The 23,911-nt window shown below is 43.0% G+C and overlaps 2 protein-coding genes and 1 non-coding gene across 8 annotated transcripts in view; 2 read left to right on the forward strand and 1 right to left on the reverse strand.

The window, feature by feature from the left end:
• Positions 1-23,646, forward strand: LOC120315696 (radial spoke head 10 homolog B2-like). 6 transcript variants are annotated; one of them, XM_039360471.1, is made up of 21 exons: positions 1-58; positions 1,357-1,656; positions 2,274-2,349; positions 2,620-2,688; positions 3,722-3,895; positions 4,586-4,671; positions 5,076-5,196; positions 5,925-6,101; positions 6,203-6,344; positions 6,789-6,910; positions 7,865-8,054; positions 10,751-10,859; positions 10,982-11,061; positions 11,987-12,135; positions 12,883-12,990; positions 13,548-13,730; positions 16,279-16,363; positions 17,248-17,358; positions 19,028-19,226; positions 19,848-20,054; positions 23,007-23,646. In XM_039360471.1, the coding sequence occupies exons 2-21, from the start codon at positions 1,415-1,417 to the stop codon at positions 23,224-23,226; spliced, it is 2,850 nt and encodes a 949-aa protein (XP_039216405.1). In that variant the 5' UTR covers positions 1-58; positions 1,357-1,414; the 3' UTR covers positions 23,227-23,646. The 6 variants fall into 6 exon arrangements, with proteins under 6 accessions (XP_039216405.1, XP_039216404.1, XP_039216403.1 ...); XM_039360470.1 differs by having other exon boundaries at positions 53-182; XM_039360469.1 differs by lacking the exon at positions 1-58 and adding an exon at positions 219-263.
• LOC120315875 lies at positions 9,833-10,023 on the forward strand. Its single transcript, XR_005558806.1, has one exon. It is a non-coding gene; the product is annotated as a U2 spliceosomal RNA (small nuclear RNA).
• The window catches only part of CCZ1 (CCZ1 homolog, vacuolar protein trafficking and biogenesis associated), a 14,774-nt gene continuing 11,811 nt past the window's right edge, over positions 20,949-23,911 (reverse strand). Inside the window, exons 13-15 of the mRNA XM_039360478.1 lie at positions 23,665-23,820; positions 22,576-22,703; positions 20,949-21,239 (exon numbers count right to left, since the gene is read on the reverse strand). Coding sequence (XP_039216412.1) covers positions 21,184-21,239; positions 22,576-22,703; positions 23,665-23,820 — 340 coding nt within the window. The 3' untranslated portion in view covers positions 20,949-21,183. The remainder of the gene's footprint in view (positions 21,240-22,575; positions 22,704-23,664; positions 23,821-23,911) is intronic.

Genomic DNA, 23,911 nt, shown 5'->3' on the forward strand with positions numbered 1-23,911 from the left:
CGCAGAGACACTTCAGGCAGCTTTTGCGAAGGGTTGCAAAATAGGGATTTCCAAAGAGGTGGATTTTAATTTTTTTTCCCCCTTGGTTTTTCTTCATAGCTTTCAAGTTTGCATTTGCTGCCCAGCACCTCAAGGACTACAATTCCCCAAATCCCCATCCTATTCCTGTGATTGCTAGCAAGGTCCGAGCCTGTTGTCAGTTGCAATGATTTGGGGCTAATTGTTATTATTTTAATTACTGAGTCCGATCTGCACAAATCTGGGTCAGTTCTGGCTCTCTCTGTTTTGTTCTTTAAAGGCCTTAAAAGTTGCTTAAAGGGTTACAGTTTTGAGTGGTCTTTTTGTGCTTACATTTGGGATTTTCAAATGTTGCTTTCCAGAATAGAAACATTTTTTCCAAAGGCCTTAAAATCCAAAGGCTATTAAAAACAATAACAATGAGATAAACTCCCAGTTTTTACAAAGAGGTCCATTTTTAAAAAAAACAAAAACAAAACGTCTGCTGTGACCATATTTTCTTGGGGGTGGGGGGAATGATAAAGGATCCACTTGAAAAAGGGGCAAATCTGAAAGAGGTCCATCAGGGTGAAGAATGTTAATTGTTTATGTACATAACTTGGCTTTACAAAGGAAAATTCAAGAGCTAAGAAAACTAAGAAAAATATCACAAAAATGCACAGTTTAACATTAATATCTAAAAGTACGGTGGAAAGCTTTTTTTATGTAAAGTTGTAAACTTTAAACTGAAGTTTGAAGAACAAGTATTGAAAAGGATTTCTGCAGCAAGGCTGTGCATTCAGCCAGCCTATTTGTAAAAGTAAAAGGGAAGTGGCCGAAATAAAAGCAAATTTCTGAAAAAAATAAATAAATCTATAGGACAGTTTTCTGAAATAGACTGCTCTTTGTAACAAAGCAACATAAAATACATTTAATATCTCCTATTAGGCCTTTTTACTGTACGTTTAGCTATGTTACAAAGCAGTAAATTCTTCGAACGCCTATAAAAATTACAATTTTTTTTATTATGGATCAGCTTTTATTTATTCCACTAGATTTATGGTCAAAATACGTTTTTATTACGTTCAGGATCATCCGAATTGCTCAATGAAGAAAATAGGTAATACACTTGCTAAGTTTAAATGTTATTGACCCTGTGAGTCATTTAACTACTGTAGTGATTTACTTAAGAACCATGGCAAAAAGGTCATAAAATTGGGCATGACCCACTTAATAACCGCCTTGCTTAGCGACTGAAATCCTGGTCTCATTGTGGTTATATGTCAAGGACCACTTATATATACCTCATTCAATCATTTCTCTCTCTCCTAACAAAATATTTCTTTTCCCACCTTGAAGTTCAAAATAGGAGCTCCATTCTTTGCAAGGACGCCTCCTTCTGCCCTACCACGGAGCGATGGGTAAAGATAAGAAGAAAGACAGCAAAAAGGGAGAGAAGGCTGCACCTGCTCCAGCTCACGACACCTCCATCAAGTTAGCAATCTCCAACCAGAATGTCCCACCTCTGGCAGACCAAGGGGACGAGCACTCGGCTACTCGGATAGCCTCCAAAGAAGAAAACAAAGACGCAGAGTTTCCTCTTCTCTCTGAACCCATTGAGTATGAAGAACCCATCCTCACACAACTGAGTGTTGAAAGGTAAAACCAGAGTCTTGCTAAAAGTAGGGTATAGTCACAGGTGATTGGCATCCAAGGAGTTTTCTGACCAATTTTGGAGCCTGGCTGAGTCCCTGCTGCTGATTTTCGATGGTTTGTGCCCTCCAGATGTGTTGGATCCTCAGTGTCCAAAAGGCCTCACCAGCTGGTTGAAATTCTGGTGTGGGGATCCTCAGATATCTGGGGAAAAGGTCAGGTGGCAGAAAGCTCTGCTTCTTCTTCCAGTTTTGGACAGAGAGGGAGATGGGCGGCATACAAATTTAGTAATTCAACCAACCGACAAACAAACAAGTCTTTTGCCAAATAACCCATCGTGGCTTGTTTAGCTCACTCTGCTACAGCATAATGCAGGGAGAACGCATCACAACGGCTGCATTCACGAAGCATAAGAGCCAGTTTGGTCTACTGTGTTTCCCCGAAAATAAGCCCTAGCCTGATTTTTGTTGGGGTGGGCCTAATATAAGCCCTACCCCAAAAATAAGTCTGAGGGGGTGGGCGTGGCCAGGACAAGTTGACTTGACCATGCCCCAAATGGCTGCATTCACAGTATGATGTATTAATCCAGGCGAGTTTTCATCTTGAATTTATGTCCTCCATAGTTACGAGGGAGAAAAGATCCGTGGATTATATGAAGGGGAAGGAACGGCCTATTTTCAAGGAGGCAACATCTACAAGGTGACAACATCTGTGTTAAATCTGAAGGATATAAAATTTCCTTTGGTGTGATAGGCCGTTTCATTATTACTATGAGGAGTAGGGTGGATTAAAAGACTAGCTTCTTTTATTTCCTGTGCGTGGGCTGAAAGGGGGGCCTGAACTAAACCCTGGTGAGAAAACCAGGGCCGACTTACTCTTTTGACAGAGATGTGGAGATCTGACTCTCCTTACTCTTCTGTGATTTGAGGAATCGTGGCACCCACTCATTGGCTTTTTGCCATTTTGTAGGGAATGTTTTCGGAAGGACTCATGCACGGGCGAGGGACTTACACATGGACCGATGGAGTGCAGTACGAGGTAAGTAGCTCCACTGTCAGCCACATTTGCAACTGCTTGCAAATCAGAACAAAGGAAAGATGGACACTTGCAAGCACGTACGCCAGATTTAGGATTGAGGTTCTCCAAAGCAGCTGAAGGCAGGACAAGAAGCAACGGATGGAAATTAATCGAGAGAAGCAGCCTAGAACTAAAGAGAACATTAGAACAATGAAGGAGAATATTTGAAGCTCAGGGTTGAAATAAGGGGTCCCTGGTGCTCTCTGAGCTTGCTTGTTTTCTTGCAGATGTTTCATTACCCTAACTAGGTAACATCCTCAGTGCTAGTAAGGACTCTTTACTAGCACTGATGTTGTTATTTAGTTAGGGTAATGAAACGTCTGGAAGAAAACAAGCTCAGAGAGCACCAAGAACCTCTCAAAGTTAGAACAATTAATCCATGGAATGACTTGCTTCCAGAAATTGTGGGTGCTCCATGACTGGAGTTTTTTTAAAGAAGAGATTGGACAACCCTTTGTATGAAATGACTGGCTGGCTGGAGAATTCTGGGAGTTGAAAAGTCTTAAAAGTTGCCACGTTTGGAGACTCCTGCTCAACATTGTCGAATTTTGCTACCTTTCCAGGGGAAAGGAAGAGAGTGAGCCTTATTTTCTTTCTCCTAGATCAGTGATGGCAAACCTTTTAGAGACCGAGTGCCCAAACTGCAACCCAAAACCCACTTATGCATCGTCGAGTGCTGGGTGGGTGTGGCCCATTGGCTGGGTGTGGCTGCAGTGGTAACGGCAGACTGGGTGGGACTAAAAAGTTCAATCAATTCCAACTTTGCAAGATCTTTTTTTTTTCCGGCGAGAAGTTGAAATTGACTGATTGAACCTTTTTTTTTTTTTTTTGCCCACGGTGGCGGAGGCCTAAAGCGAAAAGGTTTTATAAAACCCAACTGAAGACCTAGGACTGGGGCAACGGCGTGAGTGCCCACAGAGAGGGCTCTGAGTGCCACCTCTGGCACCCGTGTCATAGGTTCACCACCACTGTCCTAGATCTTCCTCTCTTGCAGGGAAACTTCGTCAAGAACGTGCAAATGGATCGTGGCACTTACAAGTGGCCGGACGGCAGCCTGTACGAAGGCGAAGTGAAGAACGGGATCAGACACGGCTTTGGCATGTACAAATGTGGCACCTATCCCGTTTCGTACATCGGCCACTGGGTGGAAGGCAAGAGACATGGAAAGGTAGTGAAAACGTAGGCACTGGAAGCACGCAGGGAGTCCTCAATTTACAATAGTTCATTTAGTGACCATTACAAAAGCGCTGAAAAAAGTGACTTATGACCGTTTTTCACCCTTATGACTGTTGCAGCCTCCCCATGGTCACGTGATCAAAACCCAAGACCCTTGGCAACTGGCTTGTATTTATGGCAGTCGCCGTGTCCTAGGAGTTATGTGATCCCCTTTTGCGACCTTCTGACAAACAAAGTCAATGAGGAAAGCCAGATTTACTTAACGACTGTGTCACTAACTTAACAACTGCAATGATTCACTTAACAACTGTGCAAGAAAGGTTGTAAAATGGGGCAACGCTCACTTTAACAAGTGTCTCGCCTAGCAACAGAAATTTTGAGCTCAGTTGTGGTTATAAGTGTGAAGTTATCTGTAGTTGCCACGACTGGATTCTGGGCAGAAAGCTCTCCTTTGTAGAAATCATGGCTGTCACATCCAGCATCAACTTAAAATCCTCTTCCTGACCTTTCCTTCGAACAGCCACAAAGAGGTAAATCTCGGAGTTGGCTTATTGGCAGACCGATGGATAATCCGAAATGTTTTTAGTAACGTAACATGTCTTCTGCTTGTGTAAAACCTGATGGAAGATGGTTAAGAGTTTTTTCTTAAACTCTTAAAAGTGTTTGTGCCGTTGATTTTCAGGGTACCATTTACTACAATGAACCAGGTTCTTCTTGGTACGAAGGAGACTTTGTGAACAATGTAAAAAGTGGATGGGGAATAAGATGGTAAGACAATAATTCCTTCTCTGTGGGGAAGTTAAAAAGTGATGGACACTTTTGGAGGGGCTACATAACAGAATAACGGAATAACAGAATAACAATACCAGAATAACAGAGCTGGAATGGACCTCGGAGATCTTCTAGTCTAGTCTTCAAGCAAGAAACTCTGTACCAGGGGTAGGCAACCTTGGCTCTTTTATGACTCGTGGACTTCAACTCCCAGAATTCCTGAGCCAGCCATGCTGGGAAGGGAAGGGATGACAAGGCTTCAAATTCAATGGTGTTCCTGAAGAAAATTGCTCCTACTGAACCACCATCTGGAAGGTTCCTGGTTGGGAAGGCCTGATCTGTCTTAAAATAATCCTCCTCTGTTTACTGGTGTTGATGTTCTTCTCTGACTCTTCAAACAGTTACAAATCTGGAAATATCTACGAAGGGCAGTGGGAGAGAGACCTGCGCCATGGAGAAGGACGAATGAGGTGGCTAACATCTAACCAGGAATACACTGGGAACTGGGTTAATGGCGTGCAGGTGAGGCCAAATAGAACAGTTCTTCTTTTCCCAATTCCTCCAACTATACAGAGTTATGGCCACGTCAGGTGGGGGAATGCACTGGAGAAAGCAATTATGTTGGGAAGAGTTAGCAGTCAAAGGAAACCAGGCCGTCAAAGAACATGGTGGCTGAAGACCATCAAACTGACACCAGCCAGAGCACAGAACAACTCAAAAAAGTAGTGCAAGATTGGAATATGTGGAGAAACTGGGCCCATAAAATCGGCAAGAGTAGGACACGACTGAATGGATAATATCATCACCATAGATGGCTTAGTCTTGTACGGACCTGAGGGTCTCTCTAGACCTTGTTTCTCAAAGTTTGGATACAGAATTCATTTGGATGTCTAAACAATGGCCTAGTTAGATGTATTAAAAGTCCATATGTCTCCCTCTGTAGAACCTACGGATAAGGAGTCTCCGACCTTGGCAACTTTACAACTTGTAGACTTCAACTCCCAGAATTCATGCTGGCTGAGGAATTCTGGGAGTCAAAGTCCAAGTGTCTTAAAGTTGCCAAAATTGGAGACCCCTGGCCCATAGGACAAGCAGTATTTCTCAACCTCAGCACCTTTAAGATGTGTGGACTTCATCTCCCAGGATTCCCCAGCCAGCATGAATTCTGGGAGTTGAAGCCCACACACCTTCAAGCCATTAAGATTGAGAAACACTGCTCTAGAGAACGTTCGGTTGGTTTATTTCCCTAGCATGGGCAGGGCACCCATACCTGGTATCTGAAGAGGATAGCTGGGTCACAGTATCCCCTGAGGAATGAGTACGTTGGAGACTTCGTCAACGGCGACCGGCACGGACACGGAAAATTCTTCTTTGCCAGTGGCGCCATGTACGATGGAGAATGGGTGCTGAACAAAAAGCATGGCAAGGTAAGCCTGGAGAGATCCTGGGAAAGAGTGAGAACGTCCAGAGCAGCTGAAAAGATCGGTTTTAAAAGCAGAACAGCTACGAGCAATTATTTTTCCCTCAGGGCAAGCTAGTTTTCAAGAACGGCAGGGTGTACGAAGGCGAATTTAACTACGATCACATAGCGGAGTGTCCGTCCTTGCAAGTTGACATGACCAATATGGAAGAGCTGAGCAACCTTCCTTTGAAGGGTTTTTCTGGCATAGGTGAGCTGCTTCGAAGAAGAGGGAAGAAAAGATTAGACTGGATGAACTTTGTCTAAGATGCTCCCTTAACCCTGAAGACCTCTGGTGGACTTCAGGGCCATAGGCCTCCCATCCCAATATTAATCAGGTCATACCCTGCTTAGTATGTCTGAGATCGACCAATTTTAATGGATGCAATATTTATCTGAGTTTTGTTTTGACAAGTTTTCCTCCACTCTCTTGAAACCCCCCCTCAGCTCATAAAATATAAAGAGTAAGTTTCAACATACTGAAGAAAAGAATGCATTTGAAAGAACACAAGTCTGATTTTTTTTTTTTAAAAAAAGAGGGATTTATTTGTGTTTGTGTGGATGCCCTGAGTTTTCACGAATAGGGTCTTACTTTTAAAGAAGTTTGCAGTAGAGACCAGATGCCTTTGACATTTTCTCTTTTTTTACTGCCTAGATAGTGTCAAAGTTGTTGATCATTCAAGGAGTTCCTGTTCGTCAGGACCAAACATTGAAATAGATCTATCAACCTTGTTGGCTATATTTCCGGAAAAAGACAGGGAGGATGAAATGAAACAGGTATGGGAAGCTGGTCTACACAACTCTGTGGCCTAGAAGAGATAAATAAAGCAGACACTAAGAGAAGAGAAAAAGGCTAAGAGGGATGGTGATCTTCAGCCACGAGGGAAAATGCCGTTGCCATGAACAAAAGAAGAGTCAAATTCTTGGGCTGTTTGGGAGTGATGTCCACGATTTACAAAATCCAGAAGCTTCACAGAGCAACACGAGAGGCTGATGTTGTGCAGAATTGTCTTCTTTTGTGCTTGAAAGGGATACCAGCAGAAACATCAGACAACTCCAGTACCAATAAAAGAGAATATTTCTAGCTCAGGGCTGAACGGTGAGGTCCTTGGTGCTCTCTGAGCTTGGCGGTTTTCTTGCAGATGTTTCATTACTCAACTAGTTAGCTAGCACCGATAATGTTACCTAGTTTGGTAGTGAAACATCTGCAAGAAAACCACCAAGCTCAGAAAGCACCAAGGACTCCCCACATCTCCAGTACCTTACTAGCTTAAAATGTCAAGTTTCGAAGCACAGTCTTGCTGGTGTGAAAATTATTGCTTCTCAACTTGCCAATGAATCTGGGAGGAGGGGGAGGAAGAGGAAAGGGATTGGAATATGAGCTCCGAAGATCAAGAGGCCAGACCAAATTTCTACTAGCGCCTGGATAGACTTGAAGATGCTTTTCCAATATTTTCTTGCTTGATTGGGCAACGTGACCTGACCCAGAAGGAGGAGGAAGAGTTCTATGCTTTTACTATAGGGGTTTGGGTGGGGTCTGGCCTGAGCTGATTTTGCTTTCACAACGTGCCAGCTTGGTGTACTCAATAAAGTTTTACATTAAGAGATTGGAATGTCTTGAAGGTGCTTGCTCAGTTGGGTTTGTCAAGTCAGAACCATGACATAAACATCAGTAGTGGCCATCTCAATCCTCCTCTCTTATTCTTGAAACTCATGCTTTGCTTCTCCTAGACCGAATACGCTGTGCTGAGATATATCTCTGAGCTGAGGAGAATCTACACCTTTTACAGCAGCCTGGGCTATGACCACTCCCTAGACAACACCTTCCTGATGACCAAGCTTCAGTTCTGGAGGTTCTTGAAGGACTGCAGATTTCATTATTGCAACCAGACGCTCGCCTCCATGGACCGGATTCTGAACGGTGTGTATTTATTTCTTATTTACAGGCCATTTCTTTTTTTTTTTACTTTGAGATGGCTCTCTCTACCACAGCCCCTGGTTGATCCCAAACTCTAGTTAGTTGGTAAGCCATTTGTGGTTTTTGAGCTGGAGCCATTGCAAGGGAACGTTCCATTATTTTAGAAGGGTGTTAACATTCCCCAAATTTAAGCATCTTTACAGGTAGTCCTGAACTTAGGCACAGTTCATTTGGTGACTGTTTGCATTTACAATGGCGCTGACAAAAAGTGAGCGATGGCCGTTTTTCACACGGTCACGTGATCAAAATTCAGACGCTTGGCAACAAATTGATGACCGTTGCCATCTCCAGAGGTCACGTGATCCCCTTTTGCGAATTCCGATAAGCAAAGTCAGGTTCACTTAACAATCATGTTACTAACTTAACAACTCCAGTGATTCCCTGGAGGTGGAGGATCAATGGAAAGTGTATTTGTGTGTCTGTGTCTGTGTCTGTGTGTATGATTTAAGGTCATTGTTGATTCCTGGTGACTGCCTGGATAAATCCCCACAGTTTTCTTTGCAAGATTTTAGAAATGATTTGCCGTTGTCTGATTCTTCTCAAACCTGAGCATGTGACTGGCCTAACTTAGATCACCTAGTCGGCTTTGTGCCTAAGACAGGACTAGAATTCACCGCCGCCTGGTTGCTAGCCTGGCGCCTTAACCTCTGCAACAAACTGATCCCAGTAACAGATCCCTGCAGTTTTTTGGGCAAGATTTCAGAAGTGGTTTGCCCTTGTCTTCTTCCTGGGGCTGAGAAAGAAAGATAGATACACCTGGTTTTCCTACCTAAGGCAGGACTGGAACTCACCGTCTCCCAGTGTTTAGCCTGCTTCTCAACCACTACAGCAAACTAGTTCTCTCAATGGAAGGTTTATTTTGCTTCCTTTGATAGATTGCGGCAACTCCTTCCTCTATTCTTTCTTATTGTCTTCCACCACCCCCCCCCACCACTATTTTTAACACGCCCAGCAGCTGGGTAAGTTACTCGCACTTTTTGCATTTTACTAGATAATTCAATCAGTCCTTTCAAGCATTCAAATGGAAATTTTCACGCTGTTCTTTTTCAATTGATGGGATTTTCCCCCCCCCCCGCTTTACATGCTTCTTCCTTTTGGAAATTTTTTCAAATATTTTAAATGGCTTTTTTTTTTTTTGCAAGAAGGAATGAAAGAAAAAAAAGGGTTCAAATGACAAAAGGTTTAGAGAACTAGAAACAGGAAGCAATGAACTGGAATCGGGGGGGGGGGAGAGATGAATATACACTGATTTCCCCCCCTCCTCCTTTTAAAAAAAAATTCACATCCAAATCTCTGCAAGAGGGACCATGATTTGCAAAAAGTGTTGCTGTTGTTGTTTTGAAGTAGAAGATAATATAATACATAATCTAAGCTAAAGAGTTTCCGAAAACTTTAAAAAGCAGCAACGCCTCGAAAGCAAACTTAACCAATCATGAGGATGTCGGGGGTGGAGTAATGCAAATCTAAAACCAATGGGGAAAGCAGAAAGTCCCAAATTTGACATAATCAAGGAAAGTCTTATAAATTCTGCAGATTGTCATAACTGGACGGAGTTCATTTTGGTGGGACCTGGAAACGATGCGTTTTCAGAGGTTACTCCTGAGAGCAGGAACCAGCCTGACCTGACTTTTGCACTTAGCCCGTACACAACTCAGATGCTGTCTCACAAACCCGGAATTTCCAAAGAAGGGAAGCCTTTGGCCTCCCTCCCATCACTGGGTATCGCTTCTCGGCCTTTTGGCTAAGATCAAGTGTAGTATCTGTTCTTATCAGTTTAATATCTGATATGTTCTCTATCTGAGGACTATGTATTAAATGGATTTTTGGAATCAGGAGATGGACCAGGAGCTTGCTCCATCCACTCCATGCATTGACCTGGTATTGCAGTGCCTCCAGGAACAGTGCCCCCCCCTAATTTGGTTCAAAATTAGATTTGAATTTTACTCTACTTTCATTTTGCTTATTTTTTATTTCTGCTCTTCTTGTTATCCGTTTCTTCTATTTTTTTCCTTTTCTAATTTTCTTTCTCTTTCCTCTATATTTTTCTTCTACCTCTTTTCCATGTTTTTTCATCTCCTTCTGTTCCTCCTTTTCTTATTCCCTTTTCCTGTGTTCCTCTTCTCTCCTTTTTTTCCTTTTGTTTTCTTTCTACCCCTTCTCCATTCACTTCTACTTCTCCCCCTCCCCCATAATGGATGGGTGGATAGATGGATGGATAGATAAACAGATGATAGAGAGAGAGAAGTTGGATAGATGACAGATAATAGAGAGGACGGATAGATACATGATAGATGAAAGATAGATAGACAGACAGACAGACAGAGAGGATGGATAAATAGATGATAGATGACAAATGATAGATAGATAGATAGATAGATAGATAGATAGATAGATAAACAGAGAGCGAGAGAGGGTGGATAAATAGATGATAGTTGACAAATGATAGAGAGAGGGTGGATAAATAGATGATAGTTGACGATAGATAGATAGATAGATAGATAGATAGATAGATAGATAGATAGATAGATAGTAGATGGAGATGGGGTAGAAAGATAATATGCATAGATAGATGATGGATAGAAAAAGACAGACAGATACCTTCCTCTGTGTCTATGCATGACGGTATTTGTGTTTTTCAGATAAAACATTACTGGAAGAGATTCATTCTCCATATGAGACTTTGCTCCTTAGGATGTTTTTGACCTACCTCATTTACTTGTCCTTCCACATTTACCACAAGGATTTTGAGTAAGTAGATACCATCTCAGATGTAGAACCAACTGGATTTTTTTTTCCCCTTGAATTTTTGAAACTGTTTTTGCCGACTTTCCCAATAGCAAATGTATAATGGTGGTTTCCTCCAACCGTAGTGACACAACTCCTCGCCTGTTCAAGTGCTTCTCCAAGCTGATGGTCAAGAATATTTGTCCCAACGCCTGCTGTATCAAAGGTAGGGTCACGTTTTGCATAGCTGGTTGGTTGTCTCACCTCCTCCAGTTTCCTCTCTTACATTATCCAACTTGCTAGGCTGCATTAACAGAGGGATAGAATCAAGATCATGGGAAGTGTTAATACCACTTTAGAATGCCTTGGTAGGGCCACACTTGGAATATGGCATCCAGTTTTGGTCACCACGATGTAAAAAAGACGTTGAGACTCTAGAAAGAGTGCAGAGAAGAGCAACAAAGATGATCGGGACTGGAGGCTAAAACATATAAGGAACGGCTGCTGGAATTGGGTATGTCTAGTTTAACGAAGAGAAGGACGAGGGGGGACATGATAGCAGTCTTCCAATATCTCAGGGGCTGCCATAAAGAAGAGGGAATCAAGCTATTCTCCAAAGTGCCTGAAGGCAGAACAAGAAGCAACGGGTGGAAACTAACCAAAGAGAGAAGCAACCTAGAACTAAGAAGAAATTTCCCGACAGTGAGAACAATTAACCAGTGGAACAACCTGCCTCTAGAAGCGGTGAATGCTCCAACACTGGAAGTATTTAAGAAGAGACTGGGCAGCCATTTATCTGAAATGATATAGGCTGTAAGATTTCCTGCCTGAGCAGGGGGTTGGACTAGATGACCCCCAAGGTCCCTTCCAATTATTTATTATTATCTTTTATTCATTAGACATGAACCTCAGTCAACTGAACATTCAAATTGGCTGGTGCGGATGGTTGACAAGGGTTGCTACCAGCATCCTAGGTGTCAACCAGGTACCTCCTTAAAATGTAAGATGTTTTGAGTAGCGTAGTTTTTTGTAACATTGCTGGAGTTATTGCAGGAAGTTACAGTTTATTATTATTGTTATTGTTGTTGTTTTGTTGTTATATTATTATATATCCCTGCACTAATCAGCTCACCTTCTTCTCACCTGTATAGGTATATTGTTCAGTGACCGACAGCAAGCCGTCTACGCGCTCAGTTACATCGACAAGTGCTGGGAGATTTTCCAGGCGTTCTGTAGACCAAGCACTCTGCCTCCTTACGAACCTACAATGACGATGAGGCACTTCCTGTGGATGTTGAAAGTAATCTTAACTCTCAGAAGCCGCAGCAGCAGATAGATCTTTAACTAACTGCCTGATCTGGTGGGAAACCATTACGGAATATCAAAGCCACAGGATCTAATCTGGGTCGGTCACCGGGATCCAGTGACTGACCCAGATTGGATCCTGCAACATTATCCCGGGACATGTATATTTGCCTTCCTTTGTAATATCACGGCTGTTAACAATTAATCAGTGGGATGACTTACCTCCAGAAGTTGTGAATGCTCCAACACTGAAGGTTTTAAAGAAGAGATTGGACAAGCATTTGTCTGAAATGGTATATAGGGTTTCCTGCTTGAGCAAGGGGTTGGACTAGAAGACCTCCAGAGTCCCTTCCAACTCTGTCATTCTGTTAGTTAGAATCGCATTTTGAGAATTGATTTAGGTGCCACAAGTTGGCGTCAGCTTTTAGCCATGACTTAGATTTTAGTGTTAGTTAGATGGGCAAAGAATTACAGTCCTTATGTCTGCGTAATCACGGGCAGCTTCACACTGTATTAAAACCCAAATCCCATGAAGAAAAAGAAATAATATCTTAAATAAATTAGCTTAAAGGTCATATGCTAGTGCAACAGAAGGGCTCGGAGATAGATTGTCTCAGAAATCTTTGTTGTTGGTTAAGAGGTGACACCAAGTTGGTGGCACATACATCAATCATCAAAATGGGATTCTTAACACAAGCAGGGTTATAACTAACCACCATTTTTGTGTGGTTTCTATCTTCAGGATTTAAGACTGATAACCAAACAACTGACAGCTACCAAGGTTGTGGACATTCTGGCTAAAGACAATCCTTCGGTCTCCGATGCAGAAACTGTCAATCTGGAACACGAGGTATGAACTTAAGAAAGATTTTGGGATTGACAATTTCAAGAGAAAGGTTTAGAATAGAATAGAGCTGGACAGGACCTCAGCGGTCTTCTAGTCCAACTGAAGTCTAAATATATTATGTCCGCAGCATTTCACTGGTCTACTAATTTAGTCACTTTGTAAAGAACGGGGTAAGGTTGGTTTGGCATGATCTGTTTTTCACAAACCCGTGCTGGCTTCTAGTTATAGCTTTGTTTCTAGAATCGATGTTCGCAGATCTGGTTTTTTGGCTTATCTTTTCCAGTATCTTCCTAGGTCTTGATGTTAGGCTGATTGTTCTGTAGTCTCCAGGGTCTGTTTTATTTTTTCTACCAGAGTCACTTGGTAGAGAAAGTTATCGAGGTTTGGGTAACTCAGGTGGACTTTTTGCACTTTGGATTTTAAGAAGACCCTCAATCGTCTTAAGTCCATTTGTGTTCTGGTCCTCAGATTTGATTCCCTGCCAATATCCCTGAGTCCTTCTCCAGCAGGACTTCTCCGACTGCTTTGCTTGGCCTTCTCTTCTTTGGTTTCTCTTTCAGCTTGTCTTCCTTGAGTTCTTTGAAGCTCTGGTAGACTGTGCCCTTCTTTATGTCACGGATGAGATGTTGAAGCAGCAAGCGGAAGAGGTTGCCCAAGAAGTGACAGCTTCTTACAGACCAGATGCGCTGCCAGAACGGAGTGAAACTGCCTCTTTGCCTCCGGAATTGTCTTCTCCTCTTCAGGTTAGTCCAGTTCAGGTCTCTAGGATGTCCTCACAGAACTAAGTCAGGAAGAGACAAAATAGCCGCAGGCTAAGTTGAGGTAGTGGTGACCTTGGACAAGGTTTTTCATGGCTGAGTGTGTCAAGCAGATCCTGTCTGTTGGGTTTAGTGCAGGGGTCTTCAAACTTGGCCCTTTGATGACTTGTGGACTTCAACTCCCAGAATTCCTCAGCCAGGCACGCTGACTGAGGAATTCTGGGAGTTGAAGCCCACAAGTCATCAAAGGGCCAAGTTTGAAGACCCCTGGTTTAGTGCATGAATGTCCAACCTTGGCAACTTTAAGGCTTGTGGACTTCAACTCCCAGAATTCCATGCTGGTGGGGAAATCTCGGAGTGGAAGTCCATAAGTCTTAAGATTGTCAAGGTTGGACACTCCAGCTTTAGTGTGTTGTGGAAAACCAGTTGCCAACTGCCTTGTGGGAATGCAACCTTTGACAATATGCCAAACTGTATCGGTGGTTAATGAAATGTGTGTGTTTCTCCAAGATGATTGCTGAGAGGTGCTGTTTGGCCTGGCCCTGGCCAGATTTTGGGGACAGGAGAGGAAAACATAGGTGCCTTTGCTTCCTTCTTCTAGTCACCCTGTGTTCTGTTTTCGACCTCTAGTCCGTTCATACTAGAAGCACCAGCAGTGACGAAGCCAGCACTGAAGGCACAGATGTCACCACCACCCAAGTTGGCCCCAAATATTCCTCAAGCAAGATTGTGCATTTCGTGGAAGTAGGCAAGACCAAGAAATCTGAAGGCCATAAAAAGGGAAGTCATAGTGGTAGCATCCCATTTCCTTGGCAAGGTGCAGGATGGGTGGCATAGTCAAACGAAGAGAAGTGAACAACCCTCCAAGATGAGAATAACAGAATAACAGAGTTGGAAGGGACCTTGGAGGTCTTCTAGTCCAACCCCCTGCTCAAACAGGAGATCCTATACTAGGGGTAGGCAACCTTGGCTCTTTTATGACTCGTGGACTTCAACTCCCAGAATTCCTGAGCCAGCATGGCTCAGCTTGGAAACCTTTCCCTTTCCCCTCAGCATGGCTGGCGCAGGAATTCTGGGAGTTGAAGTTCACGAGTCATAAAAGAGCCAAGGTTGCTTACCCCTGCCCTATACCACTCCACACAAATGGCTGTCCAGTCTCTTCTTAAAAGCCTCCAGTGATGGAGCACTCAAAACTTCTGAAGGCAACCTGTTCTACTGATTGATTGTTCTAACTGTGAGGAAACGTCTCCTTAGTTCTAGTTGGGTCTCTCTTTGTAATCTTCCATTCATTCCTTCTTGTTCTGCCTTCAGGTGCTTTAGAGAATAGGTGAACCCCCTCTTCTTTATGGCAGCTCCTCAAATATTGGAACGCTGCTGTCATGTCAGTTGATAGTGGGTTCTCCCCATGGGCCTTCTTAGTTGGTTTCCAATGCTTGGTGTTTCCTTTCCCAGAAGCTCTCTCTATCTTCTCCTTTTCTGTCCTTCTAAGAGGCAACAAGGACCTTCTCTAGGAGGTCAGCTTGCTTCTGATACCTACTTTCAGATGTATTTAGAACATATAATAATCATAGGATTGGAAGGGAGGTCTTCTAGCCCAACCCAATTTATTCATTTTGGTGTTCTGATATCATAATCACATTCTGGACTCCCAGCAGAATCCAAGGAGAGAAATATATTTACCAAAAGAGAATGTTTGTAAAGGTTGAACTGTGGTGTCCTTGATCTCTGAGCTTGGTTATTTTCTTAGACACATTTCATTACTCAAATAAGCAATATCATTAGTGCTAGAAGGGAGTGGGGTTTGCAGAGGGGGGGGAGGAGGAGGAGGAAGTGGAGGAGGAGGGGGGGGAGGAGGAGGAGGAGGAGGATTGTGATGGTCTCTGACAGTTCCCATCCCAACATCATTCTGAGGGAAACTGTCAGCTTTCCTTCTCTATCATTTCTTCTTTCTCTGAGATGCATCTTCATTTCTGCCTTGCCAAATTTTGCTAACTCTTCCTTCTTTCCTTCCTTCCTTTCCTCCTCTCCCCTTCCCTTCTTCCCCTATCTCTTTACTTTCTTCCTTTTTCACCCTTCCTTCTTTGTTTTAACTTCTTTCCTCTCTCCCTCCACTAATTTTCCTTCCTTCCTTCCTTCCTTCCTTCCTTCCTTCCTTCCTTCCTTCCTTCCTTCCTTCCTTCCTTTCCCCCTCTCCCCTTCCCTTCTTCCCCATCTCTTTTCTTTCTTCCTTTTTCACCCTTCCTTCTGTTCTAACTTCTTTCCTTTCTCCCTCCACTAAATTTCCTTCCTTCCTTTCCTTCCTTCCCTCCCTCTCCCCTGCCCTTCTTCCCCTATCTCTTTACTTTCTTCCTTTTTCACCTTTCCTTCTTTGTTCTAACTTCTTTCCTCTCTCCCTCCACTAATTTTCCTTCCTTCCTTCCTTCCTTCCTTCCTTCCTTCCTTCCTTCCTTCCTTCCTTCCTTCCTTCCTTCCTTCCTTCCTTCCATCCTTCCCCGATTTATCCCATTTTTTTTTTACCTTTTCTTTTTTTCAGAAAGGCAAAAGCAAAGAAGGGAAGAAAGAGGAAAAACCCCACAAAGGAAAGTCCCACGGCAAAGAAAAAACTGCCTCTCCTCAAAGTGAGTGCAAAACCTCCAGGCTGTAATAATCTACGAACTTTGGCCGGCTCTCCGGAGAAATATAAATGAGGACAGAAGTAGACTTTGCTCTTTCCAGGGGCAACGTTCCAGATAGAGCAATGGCACCAGGGAAGTCGTCCTGGTGAATGTCAGGCTCAAAGAGCCAAGAACAACCCAAGGAGTTACTTCAGAGTAGTTTCTTGGCTGCTGTTTACCGACAGACAGAATCTGGTCAGACTAAAGCAACTAGTATAGATATACTCTGTGATTTGGTAGGGATGGTCTGTTCTTGCCCTTTTCCTCCCTACTACACATTCCAAGCTCCACTGCCTCTTTGCTCTCTGGCAAGGAATCCCTCCAATTTACAAACAGTCCTTGACTTAAACCCATTCAAACAGCACAGACTTACAAGGGGTCTTTGCCCTTAGAACCACTGCAGTATTCTTACTGTCGCTCAATCAGAATTTGGGTGTTTGGCAACTGGCATATATTTATGATGATTGCAGCATCCCGGGATCGTGGCGTTACCCTTTGCGACCTTCCCAGCTGACTATGATGGGTTAGTACCCTGGTTTGCCTTGTGCTGTGCCAGCTGAGTGTCCGTCACACACACACACCCCCCAGCCTTACAAAACAGGAAACTCGGATTTATTCACCACCTAAGATGGAATCAAAATATATCCTGGTTTAATGTGTAATCCTATAGCTGGCCACTGGAGGACGTCTGAATTGCTAGATCGTCATCGGCTTCTCTTTAGTGGGGAAAGGAATCATAACTCTGCATTTTCTCAACATAACTGGAGGCTTTCCCCATCTCCCCCCCCCAAAAAAACCAAAGCACTGTTTGATTATTCATTACTTCTGTTTCTTGTTTTCTTTTCCAGGCATAACTGTGAATGTCGTGTTTTCTCCCATCCTGGAAGAGAAAGAGGCAACCATTGAACCTCTTCCGGTTTTAGGGGACCTGGATAAAATTCCCTTGAAGGAATTAGCAGGTGTGAGATTTACAAGGTGTTTTTGGAAATTTACAAGGTGTTTTTGGAAACAAAGGCAATAGCAGAATTCTGGCTGCCATCCTTCCTGCAGACCAGGTTTCCTCTAACTTGGATAGCGTTGGGTTGCCAAAGGCTGGGGTGAAGATTCTGCTTTTAAGAACTTAACAAAACTGAGTAACCAAACACACAGAGTAAGAGAGTTGGAAGGGACCTTGGAGGTTGTCTAGACCAGCCCCCTACTTAAGTAGGAGACCCTGTGCCATTTCAGACAAATGGTTGTCCATCCTCTTCTTTAAAAACCTCCAGTGATGAAAGACCCACTACTTTGGAAGGCAATCCGTTCCACTGGTTAATTGTTCTCGTTGTCAGGAAAATTCTCCTTAGTTCTAGCTTGGTTCTCTGCTTGATTAGTTTCCGTCCGTTGCTTCTTGTTCTGCCTTCCTACGTTCCTTCCTACAGTCTAAGCACATTCCTTACTTAGATTCTGTTCCCAAAGGAACAAAACTCATGCAAGGTTTAACCAGCTGGCTTTTTAAGGGGTGAGCTATCAAGGAAGTAAATATCTGTTCACATTAGCTTATGAAACTGATTTATAGTCTATTCTGGAGAAACATATATATAAAATTTCTGGATTTCGGTGAATTTTGTCCTCTGCTATAGTTCCCAAATTCCCCCGTTTCAAATGGACATTCCAGGTTTGTGCGATTTAGACAGTTGGGAATATGCACTGGATAAGTGGGTATTTCTGCAAGCACCAATGTTCTCACAGGAGGGCAGTAAAAGAGTATCAGAGGACATTATGAGCTGCTCTTCCAGAGCTCTGCGGGGGACATCACTAAAAGGCAGTGTAGATCAGAGCATCCATTCATTTCGGTGTTTGAGACTTATTCATTTCAATTCAATTTTTCCTGGTCATTTTTTTGCGGGGGGGGGGTGTGAGTGAATTCTTTTCAAAATCATTTGATCGATCCGGAGGCATTTAAATTGGTACTGCAATTTGTATTGTTAAACTTTGCTGTGTGCATGTGTGTGTTTATGGGAAGGGGGGGTAGGATTGTGTAGTGCCAGTGCTTTGGTGAAAATAGCCTCCAAACGGACTCCAAATTGACATTTAGTACCCATAAATGATTACCAAATTAGTACCCAGGCAAGGCAGAGGGAGGCCTTATCGGAAAAATATAGAGCAAGAATCGGGAAAGTCACGTAGTCCAGCTTTCCCTAGGTGTCAGCAGCCTGCTAGATTAGCTCTAGAGAGGCAGTTTGGTGTAGTGGTGAAGGCATCAGGGTAGAAACTGGGTGGCCCTGAGTTCTAATCCCACCTTAGGCATGAAAACAAGCTGCGTGACTTGGAGTCTGTAAGTTCTAGTCCCACAGCCATGAAATCTAACTGGGTGACCAAGAATCTGTGAGTTCTAGTCCTGCCTTAGCCACAAAGTTAGCCGGGTGACTTTGGGCCAGCCCATTTCTCTCAGCCCTAGGAAGGAGGCAATGACAAACCCTTTCCGAAAAACCTTGCCAAGAAAACCGCAGGGTTGAAAAGAAAGAAAGAAAAAATTTCTAGGCTAGTTGGATCTCTTTTCTGGAGAGTTTTTGGCAAAATCTTGACTTCTACATGTTTTGCCATGTGGTTTTATATAGACTCATGTGTTTGTTTTTTTTTCTTTTCCAGAAAAGCTCGAAAAAGAGAAAAATGAGGAAAAAGATAAGCTCAACCTCTGGATGAGTCAGATGTACATTTTTTTTGTCAAAAAGTTTTTTGCCAACTACAAGAATTTGCAGTTGGTGAACGAAACCATCGAAGACAACAGAGCCCGAGAAGCCGAACTCTCAATCTTGCGGAAGAAACAAGAGGAGGAAGAAGAGGCCAAGTAAGCCATGGTAGTTTGTTTACACCGAATATGGTGCGTTGGGCTCTGAAAGTAGCCACGATGGTGACTGCAAACTGAAGGTTTCTCCATACGGTCAACCGTCCATGCTCCAAGATGGGTTGATTTGGATCAAAGCTGTAGCACAAGGATGCATTCCTTTCGCACCAGCTAGTTTGGAGCCGTGATCTAAACCATGATGTGGTTGTTTGGCCTCAGTTCAGCTAACTGAAAGTAACTCTGATTTTTGGCTGCTCACTGAATGCAATGCTGGTTGAACAAATCCTAGTATTTCCTACAGCTTCCCAGAATTCCCCAGCCAGCCATGAATTGGCTGTCCAGAACCTTCAAAGTTGCCAAGGTGGAGAAGCATTGCTGTAGATCAGTGTTTCCCAACCTCAGGCAACTTTAAGGGATGTGGACTTCAACTCCCAGAATTCCCCAGCCTGGGAATTCTGGGAGTTGAAGTCCACCCATCTTAAGATGGCTGAAGTTGGGAAACACTGCTGTAGATCCTCCAATTTGGAAAACAGTGATTTTGGGTCAGAACTGGGCAGTAAGTTCAAGATCAAAGTTAATCCTCCTTGCAGTTTAGGGTTTGAAGACTCCTGTTTTTGTTGACAGGCTCCAGGCTATGAAGGAGGCTGAGGAGGCCCGAAAATTAGAAGAAGCGGCAGCGGAAAAAGCAGCCTTAGAACTAGAGGAGAGTTTGAATCGAGAAATGGAGGAAAGTCTGAGCCAGCTCCAATCTCCTCCGAAGGAAGAATCTCCTACTTCGCTTCAGAGTGTGCCCGGTACCAAGGCAGCCGTAGCAGGGAAAAAGAAGAAAAAGTGAGAAGAGCTGCACAGCCACCAGGTAGTCCTCCACTTACGACCACAACTGAGCCCAAAATTTCTCTTGCCGAGCTGGACAGGTGTTAAAAGTGAATTTTGCTCCGTTTTACCTTTCTTGCTACAATTGTTACGTGAATCCCTGCAGCTGTGAAGTTAGTAACGCGGTTGTTAAAGTGAATCTGTCTTCCCCGTTAATTTTGCTGGTCAGAAGATCACAAAATGGGATCACGTGACCCCGGGACGTGAAACCATCGTAAGTGCATGCCAATTTCCAAGCCTCTGAATTCTGATCACAGGACCATGGGGATGCTGCCATGCGGTCGTTAAGGGTGAAAAAGGTATAAGGTCACTTTGTCGTAAGTTCACTTAGTGATCAGAGTTACAACGGCACTAAAAAAAATGACTTATGGTCATTTCTCTCACTAACAACCACTGCAGCAACCCCATGGTCACATGATCAAAATTTGGACACACTTGTCAACTGGCTCATATTTATGATGGTGTCCAAAAGGGTCCTTTTTGTGACCTTCTGACAAACCAAGTCAATGGGGGAAGCCAGATTCTCTTAGTAATTGTGTTACTAACTTAACAACTGTAGTGATTCACTTTAACAACGGTGGCAATAAAAGTCGTAACATGGGACAAAACTCCCTTAACAAATGTTTTACTTAGCAGCAGAAATGGGCTCAATTGTGGTCATTAAGTTGAGGACTGCCTATATTACCAGGCCATCAAAACATCACACGGCAGACAGCAGCCTTATAGAACATGCTTATTTTGTGACAGAGAAGCGAAAGAGGAAGAAAGTTTATTAAAAGTGGCAATATTTTTATTATTCCAGTAAAATAAGTTACACAATGACAGACAGAGACAAGGAAGGAAGGACACAGGTTTCATTCTGAGCAATTTTAATCCATCTGAACATAAATATTTTAAAATCTAAAAAGAGGGTACGGCCGACGAGGACATGATTTTTGTAGAAAGTGGATTCTTACAAAGCAAGTATTTGCTTTACTATTGTCGTTAGGCCAGTCAGTAATGTGACTCAATGAACTGGTCCCAGTAAACAAGTTATGCCTTTTAGGGGTCTTGATGCTCTCTTCAAAGAGATGAGAGCCGTGGCGGATCAATCCAAGAAGAAAATATTGTTGAACTGGGTTGCACAAAGTTTCTTTACTTCTTCTGCAAGGGAGAAAGAATTGAGTTTTACAGCTTAAAAGAAAGAAGCACACTGTGTTGAAAAGTTACCATCAGTAAGACATAAACGTTATCTTTAGTAGATTTCCTGAAGGCTGCCTATTTCTGCATTATTTCTACGGTTCCGAGCCATTTTTTAAAATTTTATTTATTCATTTATTTTTGAGGGACAGCCTACAAAAAGCCTCAGAACTGTCTGTCTATAGAGATTCTCAGTCATCCAGGTCATAGTTGTCCGAAACATGCTTTTTTCACGAGGCAACTGGACGTTCTTGTTTTTCTTTGAAGACGTTTCGCTTCTCATCCAAGAAGCTCCTTCAGCTCTGATTGGATGGTGGGGGAATGGAAGGTTTTATACTCCTTGCAGACAGCTGGTCATTTGCCTTTTTCTAGAGAGCCGTTGAGGCCACTTGGAGGTTTATCTGTGTTCTCAAGGTCACCTGAATAGTGCAAATGGGTGTGAAGCCTTCTTGGAACTGTTGAAAGGACTGAAAATGTGGGCTTCAGCTCCCAGAATTCAGCCCATGTGGCTGAGGAATTCTGGGAATTGAAGTCCACGCATTTTCAGGTCACCAAGGTTGAGAAACACTGGTCTAGGCAACTACAGAACTTTGCGCCTGCTCAGAAAAGTTCAGCTTCACATACAAAAGATGATCCATGAATATCAGTCATCAAGTCTACTAAACGTCTTTGGCACAGCCTCTCTGGAATTCACCTCCTTGATTGAGACGTACTACAGTTCCCACAATTCCAAGCTAGGAGGGATATCATTGCCTCCACACATCTGGTGGAAGTAATGCCTTAGGGATCTCAGGTCTTAAGAGCACGGAAGAAGAGAGGTCAACCTATTTTCCAAAACACCTGAGAGCAGGACAAGAAGCAATGGATGGAAACTGATCAAGGAGAGAAGCAACCTGGAACTAAGGAGAAACTTCCTGACAGTTAGAATAATTAATCAGTAGAATTTCTTGCTTCCAGAAGTTGTGGGTGCTCCATCATTGGAGGTTTTCATGAAGAGATTGATCAACCATTCGTCTGCAATGGTATAGGGTTTCCTGTTTGAGTAGGGGGTTGGACTAGAAGACCTCCATGGTCCCTTCCAACTTTGTTATTCTGTTATACTACACATAACTGAATCAAAAGCAAATTCTAGGTCTGCCTCACTCATATCTGCATTTCCTTCTGTTTCTTCTGCCTCAGATTTTACACCAACCTCTTCACTGCTCTTCTCTCGTGCTTGACAACGGTGGTTCTAGACTGAAAATGATGCTGAACGGACAGATGATTGATATATTTTTTAAGAGTTTTAAGAGTTCCTTACCGTTCACTTCAATTAGGTTGGCGTTCTTCTGACTCAAAATAACGTACAGTTCCCGCTGATCAGACTTCTTGCCGACAATCCAGTAGTCGCTCATAGCCTTCACAATGATTTCTTCATCATCGTCCACCCTTTAAACAAAGAGGAGATCAGATTCCCAAAAAAAGAAAAAAAGAAAAGAAAATATTGGTAGCTCAGGGTTGGCACGAGGGAACAAAGTTTGGAGATCAGATTTTCAGAAATATAAAAAACCCAGAAATAAATTTGGAGGTGAGGGGTGGGAGACACTGAAAAAAAAAATCAGCAAATCGATTGAGGATTAAACAAAAATATCCACAGCAATTTCTTAGCAACTAAGTGGTTTACTCTTCCCTTCCCCCCCCCCTCTCTCTCTCTCTCTTTCTGTGTGTGTGTGTGTTAACTTCCCAATCTAGTTTATATCTCAGACTTCTTTGTGGTCTTCAACCAAATACTACACTCAGCTCGTTCAAGATAGATCGTCAGACAGTCATAAACACATCAAACCTTAAATATCTCGGAAGAAGCAAGCTTTCATTTTTGCTTTGTCCCAGAATTGGGGATGAAAACTGCAGTTTTCAACATTTCGGGCACACAAAAAATAATTGCCATGATCCGTGTGGCACAGCAGCCTAACCAACTGACAGACTCCGATTTTATTTTCTGGAAAAGTCTCTGATGCCCACCGACACTGTTGGAAATGCCAACTGCATTTAACAGAGGTGTCTATGGAGATTCTCAGCCATCCAGGGTTGTGGATTGTCCCAAAGATACTTTTTCAAAAAAGTACCTTGAAGACACTTGGCTTCTCATTCAAGAAACTTTTTAAGTTCTGAACTGAAGAAGCTTCTTGGACGAGAAAATGTCTTCAAGGAAAAAGAAAGAAAGAAAGGCCAATTGCCTTTTGAAAAAGCATCTTTGGCATTGTAAAAAAAAAAAGGTCTTAAGATAAATCATGTTCAAATGGGTATTTTTAACAGGTCAAAAAAAAAAGGAAGTAGTATTATTCATCCTGCCTCTGAAATGATAAGGCGAGGGACAAATAGTCAACGGAGATGGGAGAGGGTAGATCACCTCGTAAAATCGTTGTTGATATCACCAAGGATCTTCATCAAGTCAGGATGGACGGAAGGGAATGAGATATTTGACGTTCTCATATGGATGGTACTTTTCTCAGCCAGATTCATGTGATTGAAGTAGATGAATTTAAACTGAGGGTCCTTCTCGGACCTAAGAAAGAGATGAACGGAGAGATCAAAGGAGGCATCGCCACTCTTTCCGCAAACAGGATGAAGATATATTTCAGAGCGGGTTCTCCTAG

The sequence above is a fragment of the Crotalus tigris genome, unplaced genomic scaffold, assembly GCF_016545835.1.
Source record: "Crotalus tigris isolate CLP2741 ecotype Arizona unplaced genomic scaffold, ASM1654583v1 scf7180000019173.45859301935:6455823, whole genome shotgun sequence".
In the NCBI taxonomy this organism is placed as follows: domain Eukaryota; kingdom Metazoa; phylum Chordata; class Lepidosauria; order Squamata; family Viperidae; genus Crotalus; species Crotalus tigris.